The following is a 13174-nucleotide window of genomic DNA, read 5'->3' as shown; positions in this document are numbered from 1 at the left end:
GGTTTTTAGGCCACAGCACTGCGGCAGCTTAGCTTGAGAACGTTGGCTTGCGGGCTATTCTGACCACGTTGTAAGTATTCAGTCCTGGAGCATCAAAACCAGTCGACAGACCGCGTTTGTCAAATGTATAGAAGTTGAATAATTGGCCATCTTGGGCTTCCAGGGACACTGAGGCTGTGCCGACTTGCAAAACACAAGGGTACTCCTTCTCAAATACAACTCTGAACACCCTGTCGACCAGGTAATTAAGCTTAATTGTCCTGTACTTCTCTGGGATTAGCTCCTCAATCTGAGGCCCAAACTGCTGCATGATGAGAACCCCGTCTGGCCCGGCTTTGATCTCGTAGAAGGTGATGTTCCCATAGGTGAAGAAGCCAATGTAAGGGTCTGGGTTTGGTGGAGCAAACAGGACCTTCTTAGCCTCCCTGAAGGCTTTTTCTATTGCTGGGATGATATAGCTGAAAGCCTTGCTGACCACATCCTGGTTCTGAGGCCGGCTGCCAGCCATAAGGACTACCAGACCAAGCTTCAGTCTCGGAACCAGGGAGAAGGTGGCAGAGTACCCATCTAGATCGCCATCTTTCCGGACCATCTCGTAGCCCATCAATTCGTTGACCTCCCATGGTGTCCCGGTGCGGTTGGCAAAGTAGTCCTTATCGCACCTAAAGAGTGGAGTCAGCATGATCTTTAATGAGTCTGGCTCCAGCAGCTTGCGGTGATACGCACCCAACAGCATCATAGCGAGCTTAGCCAAGTCTGCTGCCGTGGAGAACATCTGGCCCGATGGCCGGTACCAGCCCAGGTCATAGAGCGGGGCTGGCTTCCCGTTGGAGTACACGCCCACAGCCATTTGACTCTGCAGCCCCGGGGTGATCTCGAAGCCTGTGTCCTCCATGCCCAGTCGGTCCAGGATGTTGTCTGTGATCCACCGCTGGTAGTCCACACCGGCCACCCGCTCAGCCATAACATGGGCAAGCAGGGCAAAGGCGAGGTTGCTGTAGTGGCATCTGCAGAGAGGCAAGTTATGGAGATAGAGCTAACTTGGCTCAAGTACAAAATATCCCTCGTAGTTTCGTGATTAGGATCTGGCTAGGAGACGGTTAGCTTAGTTCAGCACAATCCAAGAAGTAGAGGGAAACCTCGAACCTGGCGGTGTCTAAAAGGAACAAATCCACCTACCAGCACCTCTATGAAACAAGTTTGCTTTCCAAAAGTCATGTGTCATACACCATTGGCCTATTTAGACATCATAATTTTGATCTTTTCATATCATGAATGATCTAAATAAAAATGTGAATTTATATTTTTAAAAGTTTAACACTGAATCATAAATTTGACCTTCTATGTATTTTTCCCTTACAAAGAGACATTAATGAGAAAAGACGTTCATGTGTTTTCACACAGTTTCCATTTTATCCCATAATAATACATAAGGCGTATTGACAAAATGATACTAGGAACAACAAAGCAAAACAAACCGTACTTTGTTCCTGGATCAGCAACAAGGACGTCATCTTGTAGCAGATTAATTGCGGATTGTGTTTTTCCTTTCCAGAGCAGATTCGTGGCGCGAAGTCTCCTTGGCAGCCCTGGATCCACCCACAGGAAAATACAGAAAAGGCACAAAATAAAAAAGAGCACCATTCACAGCTGAATTGTATGACATTGTATGACCATGAGACATCTTCCTCTTCTTCTCTCCATCCTCCTCACATTTTCATTTTAAATCAACTGAGACGAGGAAGCATATTCCCAGATTTCTGATTCTTTTTGCCTCAGATATTTCTCTCATCTTTTATTTTAATTAATTTCACAGAGTGAAGTATTAGAAATTTTACACCCTCTTCAGGTAAACAGCAGTCTGTTTATTCATGAAAAGGTCAGCCGTCAGGTCAGCAGATACATGGATGTAAATGCTGGGAAACCCCAGGGTGTTAAGAAACTAAACAATTCTGCGTTTCTGCTGCAGGTACATCTGCAAACTCTAAACAAAAGACAATTTTTGTTTCTTTGTAATCCACAGGACCTCAGCGGTTGTTATCTTTTATCCCTATATTTGTCAAGTGTTTAACAATCATCATAAATATATTCACCTAAAAAGTACCACAATTATTCTTCTTTTATTCTTTCAAATCTTTATACTCTATTGTAAACAGGGCAAGTCTAGTGGAGTTGTGTCCATATTCAACACAAGATCTTAAAATGCAGCCCAATTTTTAGATTTTGGGTGTTAGAAAGGCTCCAAGGAGTGCAGCCTTCAGACCTAGGAGACATACTGTATTTGATTAGACCTCAGAAATCGGCCACCTGATAGGGTAAGTCCCGGGGCACTTGTGTGTTCATCTAAATGTTAAGTTACTTTACTGCCATTCCACTGTATCTACCCACCTGAGAGCTGGCTAGCCATCCTACGCAGGGTGACTGAGGAGGAGCGGATCTGAACCTCCCCGCTGTCGAGAAATATCAGCCCATCTGTCACATACTTCAGTTCAGAGTCTCGTGTCTTCCCCAGAGGGTTTTTAATGGTGAAGTTCTCAACGTATTTCTCCAGAGGGTCATCTAGGGACCCAATCTTCCCATCCTCCCACAGTCTGTACAGCATCAGCGTTGGGAAGATTTTGGATAAGCTGGCAATTCTAAAAGACAGATAACAAAACAATTTCACAATTTTTAAATCTATTGCAAGAAAAAAAAGGAGAAGAAAACTGCTATAGTTTTTCTTGAAATCTTGCTTCCTGGATTAGCTTGTTTTTTTTTTTTTATTATCAAGTTCCACTTTACATATTAACATTAGAGGAATTGTTTTGAATTTCTTAAATTAAATCAAACACATTATTAAGCCTTTAGTTTGTTAGTGTCAGTAAATGCTGACTCCAAAGCATTCTAAGATGGTAATTATGGCAAATAAATCTGCCAAACGCCTGAATTTTATGGTTGTCACTATATGAATGATGTACCTGCTGTCTGCCTCGACTGCTCTAAGAAAAAATATTTGCAGAAAGAGAGACTAAGCCCTTTCAGAAGCAGCAGTGAACGTGTCACAGCATTTACTGCACATTTCCTAGTACTTTTTAAGGACTTTGAAAGGAATCATTTTCAAAGGCAACCTCTTCAGACTCAAATTTGTGTTACAGTTATGGTCATAGCTGCATACCGACCTCTGGCCATATGTAGCATAAGAAGTCTGTTTAGATCTTATCTTTTTGGTCAAGCAGTATTTCACAACTACCTGCTGACAGTTTTGATGAGAGCTCATGAGACGGCTCTCAAAAGAAAAACAAGGAAACAAATAAAATAAACAAAGAAAAACGAGGCGTTAAAGAGGCATTCCATCAATTTACCATTCCACGTGATAAAAATAGAGCGAAGAGCACTCATCAGTTCACCTCTAGTCGATGGTTGAGCTTACCTCTTGAGCCATATTGAACCCCTTGTCTTTATATGGTACGCACAGTCCAGATACAGTCACTCGATTTGGTTAAATCACTTTGTCGTGTCTGGTTAGTGTCCAGAGGAACGGCTAGAAGAACTCACGGCTGTGTGCCTCTGATGCTGAGGCACTTTCACAAGGCACAGAAGACAGTGTGTTTTATTTTAGGGGGAGCTCAGTTCTCCAACATTGTATTTTTCTTCATTTTTGATTAATACAGAACACACACCTCTGAAACAAGATTCCTCTTTTGGGTATAAGAACTAAAAGTTTGGCACAAGCTCCTTTTCAAATGCTTTACTTTTCTTTACTTTTCTATTCTTGAATTTAACAAAATGATCTTTCACTGCATTAAACTCAAACTACTTTTATATAGTTTCTTCTATAGTTTATTCTACAGAAACCTAGGCTGGAACATGCTTGTCCATTTTACAGTGCATAGCTTACCTTGGAGCGCAACAAGACCAAAGGACAGGAGCTTCTGTGCATGCTTACACTGTTTAAATGATAAGATACCAATCCTCATACCATGATGAAAACATGCTTTCTCTGCAGCACCGGAAGCAGAGAAAGCAATTTCGGCTTTGTGAGAATGTACAACCTTGAATAAGCTGAGAATGAATGGATAACTAAAGAAACTCGAGATTAATGCTGTCAGTGTTATTTCCACAGTTTCAGCGAAGGGAAACTGATATAATCTGTTTGTTTTTTTTACATTACATTAATTTTTTTTCTCCTTTAACCCCAACATATTTAGACTCTGCAAATTTCAATGAGAAATACAGCTTCACTTCACACTTCTCCAACATCCGTACCATCAGCACTGGTGCCCCCCCCCCCCAGGGGTGTGTTCTTTCCCCACTACTCTTCTCCCTCTACACCAACCACTGTACCTCGGATGACCTGTCTGTGATGCTTGTGGACAACACAACGGTCATTGGTGCCTCATCCAGGACGGTGATAAGTCTGCGTACAGGCACAAGGTGGACCGACTGGTTGGCTGGTGTGGTCAGAACTACCTGGACACTCAAGACTGTGGAGATGATTGTGGATTTCAGGAGGAACCTGCCCACCCCCATTCACAAACCCTGAAGAGAACAGTGTCTAGTGCAGACTCATTCAAGTTCCTGGGAACTGCAATCTCTCGGGACCTGAAGTGGACCTCACACATAGACCCCCACATAGTCAGGAAGAAGGCCTAGCACAGGTTGTACCCTCTGCACATCAGCTGAGGAAGTTCAACCTGCCTCAGGAGCTGCTGGTCATCATCCAGTCTGTTCTCTGCACCAAGCAGGACAGGAACACACTGCCAACGGACTATAAGTTCTGCAGAGAAGGTCACCGGGGCCGACCTTTACAGGCCGCTCACACCCAGAACACAAACTGTTCGGACAGCTTCCTTCTGGTAGGCGCTACAGAGCTCTGCTCACCAAAACCACCAGACTTAAAAACAGTTTCTTCCCCCAGGCTGTCTCCCACATCTCCCCGCAGGCCATCTGTCAACCTCATGCACCACCGTACAAAATGACACAACAAATATTTCCCTTTCCCTTAACGTGTCAAAAATGCCTACACCCCCCTTCCAATCCCAATCCCAATCTCTCTCTCTCTCTCTCTCTCTCTCCGACCGGTCGAGGCAGATGGCCGCCCCCCCGAGCCTGGTTCTGCTCGAGGTTTCTGCCTCTTAAAGGAAGTTTTTCCTTGCCACTGTTGCCAAGTGCTTGCTCATCGGGGGATCTGTTGGGTCTCTTTAAATAAATTTATAAAGAGTTTGGTCTACACCTGCTCTATATGTAAAGTGCCTTGATGTAACTTTGTTATGATTTGGCGCTGTACAAATAAATCTGATTTTATTTGATTTGATCTGATTCTGATTTAGAGTGATCTCATCATTTCAGCAGTCCATCCAATCCCCAAGTTTATTGTTCAGTGCAGCCCTCACCTGTAGATTGTGTACTCGTTGGGGGGTCCTGACAAAAGGTCGCTGGCGTTTCGCTTCCCAAAGTTTCCGGTCCACAGGACGGTGTCGTTCAAAATCACGATGGCCGACAGAGCAGGGAGGCTGACGGGGCTGACGCTCTGCCGGAGCAAGACATCCACCTGGAGGAAGGACCATAATGTGTCGAAACCAGGTAGGTTGTGCTCGTTTGAGTTTACTCTGAAAAGTGTGTTGTTTTGCCAGCTTGCAAACAAATCTTTGAAGGCACGTCTCTCGATCCCCCGAGCTAAGCCGGCTAAGATAGCAGCTAACGAGCTAATGCAACGCTAGCAGCTAGCGGCTAGCGGCTAATGGCAGCAGGTGATTTGTTGACAATCTGATTTTTATCAAGTGGAATCTATTTTACATTAATTTACGGTAATAAGTGATTTAAATTTTTTTTTTTTTTTTATGCTACCAAACGTTGATGTACCACGTAAAAACAGAAGGTAACCCTGAAGTATAAGTAATGGGACTCCTATTTGGCAGGTCCTATTTATTTATTTATTTATTTATATATTTATTTGTTAGTTAGTTAGTGAACACTCAGAAAACAGCTGTGTCTAATTGGAGACTTCTTGTCCCATTTGTAACTTGTTAGCAACTCCAGAGACATTTTCCCCCTCCTAAGTATCTCTAATGATTTTATTTTTAAAGGTTTTCTGAAGCTTGAGCAAAGAAATTTAATAAAATATTGGTGATGGAATAATAGATAGACATGCGTGGGAGAACTTAGTTTTTCCTTTTCCCTCGTTCATTAATCATCTCAGTCAATTTGTCTTCTACACCTTGTACCAAGAGATGATCCTCTGTCTGGGAGCCAGTGAAAACTTGCTGCTTATACAGTGATGCATCATGGCCGTATAATAACGTTATATTGATGGTATCCCTTCCAGCGACCATTTACCTGCGAGCTGTACAACTCTACATATTTCTGTCTTAGGTATATTGTACTGATATTCCTGTAGGATGAGTAGAGTTTTAAACAAAGAGCTTAAAAATGCATTCTTACTTAGTGTTATTTTTTTAAGGAAACAAAATAAATACTGACATTTGATTAAGAAATTTAATGGCGAAAAATGTAATTGCTTGTTTGGATTACATCGACCAGACTTCAGTTAAATTTAATTAAGAGCAGATAGTTGTTCGGAAACTACCTTAACTGCAATGGATATCAAAATGTGAATGTGTTTTTCTGTCTTCATTGGTTGGGTTCTTGATATGGATGAAAGAAGCTGTATGAGCCATATTCATTTTGTTATTTCATGCAATTTTGCTCCGTGCCACTAGGGGGCTGTATGTATTGTGTGGGTCAGCCCAGGTAGGCCTTTTTCACGAGGGAAACCCAAACACAGGTGTTGCTGAGTTGGGAAGCAAACAGTTTTTTGACTGTGTCTGTGTGCTGTTGTGGTTTATTGTGGTGAGCAATTTGGTTTATTTTGGTTACATTTATTATGTGTTAAAGTTATTGCCGCAGTAATATTATATGAATCGTAAAATAGACCTGCAAGATAATTGCATTATTGATTTATTGAACTCTGTTTTCTATGTTCGAGAGCACTGGGCGCATATCTAAACTTAATCTTCCGTGTTAGCAACCAGTACTAGACTTTGTTTAGGCCTTGGTGAGTACAGAAGCTTTTCTCAGTGAAAGCAAACTTAAATTTAACTGTCACCTTTTGCTTGACTTCATTAAATATATTGTACTTGATACTAAGTTAGTCATCAATGCTGACAAAGCTAAAATTATGTTCTTACAACATAACATTGGACTCATACAAATATCTGGGCATCTAGCTAGACAAGGACCTTAATTTGAAGCATCACATCTCCTACTTATCAAAAAGGCTCAAATTCATAGTGAGTTTTTTTAATAGAGATGTAGAACATGCTTTTCTATTGTTGCCCGTTAGCGTCTACAAGCCTATTTTTATCACAGCTTGACTGCCTGCTTGTCCTCTCTGGCCAAACTGGATCCCATTTATCATGCTGTTCAGAGGTTCATAACAGGCTCAGCCTTCAGGATCCAACATTAAACTTTATAAACACTTGCTGGTTTTTCTTCCCTTAGTACTCAGAGGTTACGGCATTGGTATATCCTAATATATAAGGCTATTTTAGGCAAGGTACCTTCATACATATGCTCAAAGTTTATTACTGTCCAGATGACCCACATTCTTAGAGCCAACAGTTGGCTGCAGTTTAAGGTTCCCCTTATGAGGACCGAGTCAGGGATGAAGACCCACTCCTACTTTGGGCCATGGTCCTGGAATGACCTGCAGGTCATGATGAGGATGGGATCTCTCATCCCTATTTCTGGGTTTAAACATAGTCTCACAGAACTATTAGTCACCAGCTGCACCTGTGACACTTAGCCTTGAAATTGTGTTCAATTTGCTTCACTGTCGATTAATTGTCATTTTTCTCTTGCTACTATGCTGGTGTCATTCCTGACCAGAACATCCTTGAAAAAGAGATTGCCAAATCTCAATGGATCCCACCTGGATAAATAAAGGTTAAATAAAAAAAAATAAAAAATAGGTGAGCTCATGATTGAGCACTCACTCCTCAACATCCTTAGATTTGCCCAGAAGAGTGTTGAAGTGTTAAGTGTTTCCTCGGCCGATTAGCTGGGAATGCTGCTGCTCTCTGCGTGGAGAAAGGCATCTTTTTGCTTGGACAGACACTCAATTTTTCATCCCCTATATGTTTAATCTCCTTTTGTCAAGTGCAGTGGCATTTGGTGTGAAGGATTACCCCGTTCGCCTGTGAATTTCCTGGTTTCGTGGTTGAGCGTAGGATGGAAATACGACTGCAGATTAAAATCTGTACATGGTGAAGTCCTCTCACCTTTTCCAGGGCCTCTTTCAGGCTGGGGATGGGATGCTCCAATGGGAGAGGCTCAGGGAACCGGGGACATGTCATCTCTGAGTTAGCGTTGCGACCCATCCCTTCATCTAGCCAGGTGATGGGGGGGGGGGGGGAAAGGAAGAGAAGGTGTTTGACGCACGGAAGGACAGCAACTTCATATTTAATAGAATATCAATGTGACAAAAGCTGGTATGATGTAGTTGGCTGGGGCTTCGTTAGCTCTCTTTAGCTCCTGATGACCCCTGCTGATTTTACATGATATAGTTTGACAGGATGCGTGATAAATATTCGGATCAAAGGAGATGCAGCCCAGTCCCACTCTGAGCTCACGCAATATGTTTCACTGTGGCTTCAGGTCATCATTTACATTGTCATTTTGAAGGATTACTAGAAATGAAAAACATGGGCTTTTTTTTTTTTGCTTTTTTGGTTAAATATGTATAGAAAAAGATGTATCAGTGCATATAAAGAAACAAGTCAGAGCCAGCAGGGAGCTGTGCTTTTCCCATGATTGATATCCCCTAAAGTCCCCTTATCCCAAACAGGATCATACACAGATACAAACACAAATGTTACGGAATAAAGCTTTTTGCTTGTGTGTTCTGCTCAAAGAAATGTCAGCTCAGCCTGATAACATTTTACAATAAAGTGTCAACATGTTTATGCCCTCATTCTCCGAAAAGAGACCCAAAAGCAACGTCTAAAAACAAAGAGACTAAATTTGCATAGAATCCAAAAAAACAAGGACCAGGTGAAAAACACACTCAGGATTAAAACAGACAGGCACAGAACAGAGCACTGAAAAGGTGAGGCACATGGCAGAAAGACAATGGGACAAAACATGAATGCAGAAGTAGAAACAGACCAGGGAGCTGATGAGGAAAGGTCAGGTGGGAGTGTGAACGTGTGAAAATTGGACTGCATTAATGACAGGATGAATGAGAAGACTGAAACTCAAAACCATGGAGAATATACCAAAGTTATCATCTAAAGCTGCTCTTGTACAGCTGGAGGGATGATGTCTGCTGTTTGACATTTACACATTTACACAAGTTTTCCAGGACTTCATAGAGAACAATTATTCAAAGTCCTCAATGCTGCCTAACTTACTTTTTTTTTTTTTTTTAAATTGTGACACTTTGTTTTGAGATGCAGCCAGACGGAAACAGCCGTAGGTTAGGTTGGTGCTTTATCTGATAATTGCATGGTAACAATCACACAGTTGATCAGCACAATAGGAACTGAGGTTGTGCATTTGTTGCTGCAGTCAGATCAGAGTAGAAGGAGCCTCCCAAACCTGAGAGTACATATAGTTTGGTAGACAGTCTCATGAAAGGTCAAAATTTGGCTGCTCAGTCTAGTTTTAAATCAAAATTCTATTTAAGCACCTTGATTCTTACAATAAATGCAATCACCACTTTCATATTATGGATGTTCTTGGCATGCCATGTATCTTGAATCCTGAAAAGACAAATCTAACAACAAAACAAAACAACTGTAAAATTATTAGACGTACTTAATATACATTTTATTTAATATATTGATTAAAATCGAAATTTTTTTCAGGGAAAATCAGCAACATTACGCATCACCTTTTGACATCGCCTGCTTATGTCTTACCTGGCAGGACCTTTGGTAGCTGATATTGCCAGAAGAAGCAGCCGGTCATCACCAGCGATAGAACCAGGAAGAACACCAAACCCAGCTGGGTCCATTTTACCTTCATGTTGCCGGCTTTTGTGAGGCCTTCACATTTAATGGCAGCAGCAGGAGCAGCCACTGCAGGGGTCGGCTTTAGGTAGGAAAAAAAGGCACACAAACATAGAGGGTGTTAGCACTGAGCTTGTACAAATGTGAGGTTGAACATTTCTGAAAGTTTCCCATATTTACAGCATCTGAGCAGATGTATTCTCCACATTCTCCTCCGTAGATATCAGTCTGAAAGGAATAAATGTCTGCCACCTTGTTTCCAAACAAGTGATCTCTGTTGCTCTTTACGGTACTCACCACCTGATGCTTCACAGGCCAGGGCAGGAAGGATTACCAGTGACACAGAAAGCCTCTTATCGCTCCATCAAGATCCAAAACATTTACTCATTGTTAGTTCTCCTCTGTTAGTGATTCCTGTCACCCAAAGGCAGCAAATGGTGTCCTACGGAGGTCTGGAGGCTCAGCAGGAGAAAGGCACAGACTTGGAGTCTCCGGTCTGACTTCTCACTGGCTGTGCTATAATTATGGGCCATTGCTGCTGCCGTCCCTCACTATTCAATTTCCTCCTCTGCAGCCACAGGCTGTTGACATCATAATCCCCAGATTTACTCCACCAAAGCGGCTGGGGAAATCTTAATCCTTAATCCCAGTGAATCAATTCACTTCAGTCCAGCTTGGCCTTGTCGAGCCCACCACTGAGCTGACAAAGATGGCACCCACTCAGCCAAAACAAGCTGAGATGGGGGTGATAGGGTGTGTGTTGTGTTTTTTTTTTTTTTTAAAGCAGAAGCATGAGCTCAGAGGCACAATCACTTGGATGTAGTGAATTTGGGTCAACTGGCTGAGGGAATGACGGACAGTATGGGAAGTCTAGGGGAATTTGGATAATAAGATGAACTCCCAAACTTTTCACCCATACTGCTGCCAGCTGACACACAGACCACATAGCCTGACTCCTGACTCATATAGAAGATATTAACATCTTGGTTGATGTATTACGCTCTTTTCAGTTCAAATGCACAACATAAGCCTTTTTTCTCTCTGAAAATTGTGAAAAGATAACCATTGAAGTGAATATCAAAGTGGTGTCAGACTCTGTTGGAACCCCCTGACCTTTGCATTCAAGAGTAATTTGTGTGTGTGTGTTTTTTTTTTTTTTTTTTTTCAGCCTGATTGTTTCATTTCACTTGTTATACAGTAGTGGGGTGTTATGGTGGAATGACACGATTATATGTAACATGAGATGATGATTTCCTCTATACTGCTTATACCAGAGTGTTTATCCTTTTAATGTAATATCCATGATGGCAATACTTTATGATAGTGTCTGCCCATGTTTTAAGATATCTAAAAATGTTTTACTTCAAACGATAATATTAGTCCGATATGAACATTGAAATAATCTGCTTCCATTTAAATTTCCATTTTATTTATTTTTTTTTTTATAAAAATCCACACTCAGTGAATATGCCCATATGGTAAATTTCAGAGATTTAATCACTGCTTGCACACTGGAGGCTTCTAGGTTTTGCTAAATGCACATTGGACCTATGTAACTGCTAAAAACGGTTTGATAGATTTTCATTCTGACACTGCTTCCGAAGCCAGATATTTTCAGCACGTTTGTTAGTTTTTTGGGGAACAGGAGATATCCTGAATTGTCCTGAAAACTGTTGTTCTCTGAAATGACAGTAGCCGTGGTGAGGATGATAATTCTCATGATTCCATGGTACTTTGTCACTACATACTGTCTCTTGTTTTGATTTGCGTTCCCAAGCAGCAGCAAAGTAGCAGGCAGTTTTGTACCAATTTTGTATTTACATTAAGCACCAATCTGATATGATACCTTGATATTACCTGTAAAAATACATTTTCAAAAAATTTATTCTGATAGAAGAATTGCCTTTAATAGTGTATGATGGGTAGTTTATATTACTAAAATATTATCTTTTATGAAAAAAAAAAAAAAAAAATCCATCACTGAGCACATCCAGTGACTGTCATTTCTTCACTCAGGATATTAATGGTTAGTGCAAAGCTCAGTAATGTGCATTAATGATTGAAGGTACGATGCTGTAATGTGGGAAAGTTAAGCGTGAAAGCAAATTGCCGCTGATCCTGGTTGCATAACCTGTGACAGCTGCAGAGCCCAGCAGCAGGCCCATTTCACCGCAGTCTGCCCCCACACAAACACACAATGGCATGGCAGTTTTATGTATCTTTAGTGTATTATATTTTTCCCATGTGTATTTACCAGCACTGTTCCTCTGTATGTGTTTGTGCGACTGAGTGTCAGTTTGTGTCAGTACAGGCTGAACTACAGAAAAGCTTGTATGTGTGTAGAGCAGCTGCTTTTACCTGAGTTTGAACCCCATCGACTGAGGTCTCCCTCAGGACTTTACTCTCTGCCTTGCCCATGGCTCTTTACTGCACCACCTGTTATATTAAAGACAAGAATAAACAGTTACAGCTCCTGAACAGAAAGAAAAATTTATTATGGAAGGTTTATTGACTTAAAAGGAGGTCAGCGTGCAGGACATCTATGCATGTACTGAACTAGGGCAAGAGGAGGCGAGAGCAACAACAGCCAAGACCATTTCTACATTGCTCTCTTTTAAAATCATGTGACTCACCAGGATGGGTCATATTTTAAACTGTTCCATAAAAGACAAATAGAATGTGCAACCTTTCCCCGTCTATCTGTATTGGAGCTGGAAGAAATACACCAGAGTGAGAGAAAGTGTCATTGATTCAAAAAGAAAGGTCGCAAATTGTGTGCAGGTCATAGGACAGGTGGTCAGACTGCAGAGCATGAAGGGCAATGATGCGGCTGCTGATCTGTGTGTTCTTGACAAACAAAGCTCAGGAGAGTGAGTGGCTGAGTCAACGCCATATGTATGTTGTTTTTTGTGCATGAATTTCGATCTGTCTAATGCCCTTTGATGGGACAGATTTTGGACAAAGTGTAGTCTGAACACTTCTCAAGGTAAAGATGCCCAGACTAGCATGGATGCACGACTAAAATGAAAAACCTGAAACCTCCTGTCACAGAGGAGCAGGACATGACCGGGATAATAACACACTCAATTTCACACATTCTCTGTAGGTCAGTGTTTAGTAACAAAAGAATGATTAGAGTTTTAATGGCAATTCTGTCAAAGACCTCACTTTTAGGAATTGGTTAT

General features: G+C 41.6%; 1 protein-coding gene across 1 annotated transcript; it reads right to left on the bottom strand.

Annotated features, from left to right (window-relative positions):
• Positions 1-28: 28 nt before the first annotated feature.
• lactbl1b (lactamase, beta-like 1b) lies at positions 29-12386 on the bottom strand. The gene is made up of 7 exons (XM_029503035.1): positions 12348-12386; positions 9900-10071; positions 8259-8365; positions 5373-5530; positions 2389-2636; positions 1484-1589; positions 29-1007 (listed from the first exon to the last, which is right to left on the bottom strand). Exons 2-7 carry the CDS (start codon positions 10003-10005, stop codon positions 29-31), a joined length of 1704 nt encoding a protein of 567 aa, XP_029358895.1. The 5' UTR covers positions 10006-10071; positions 12348-12386.
• Between the last annotated feature and the right edge of the window lie 788 nt (positions 12387-13174).

Source organism: Echeneis naucrates, chromosome 5, assembly GCF_900963305.1.
Source record: "Echeneis naucrates chromosome 5, fEcheNa1.1, whole genome shotgun sequence".
NCBI classification, from domain to species: Eukaryota; Metazoa; Chordata; class Actinopteri; order Carangiformes; family Echeneidae; genus Echeneis; species Echeneis naucrates.
The sequence above is the reverse complement of the archived record's forward strand: the minus strand, read 5'-3'. Positions and strand labels throughout refer to the sequence as shown.

Bases quoted from the DNA above. Each gene is read 5' to 3' on its own strand.
- lactbl1b (XM_029503035.1), bottom strand. From the start codon at position 10,005: ATGAAGGTAAAATGGACCCAGCTGGGTTTGGTGTTCTTCCTGGTTCTA. The intron at 5,531-8,258 runs GTGAGAGGACTT...TCCTTCCTCCAG, and splicing joins TGAAAGAGGCCCTGGAAAAG to GTGGATGTCTTGCTCCGGCA. The intron at 1,590-2,388 runs GTGGGTAGATAC...GGGTGGATCCAG, and splicing joins GATGGCTAGCCAGCTCTCAG to GGCTGCCAAGGAGACTTCGC.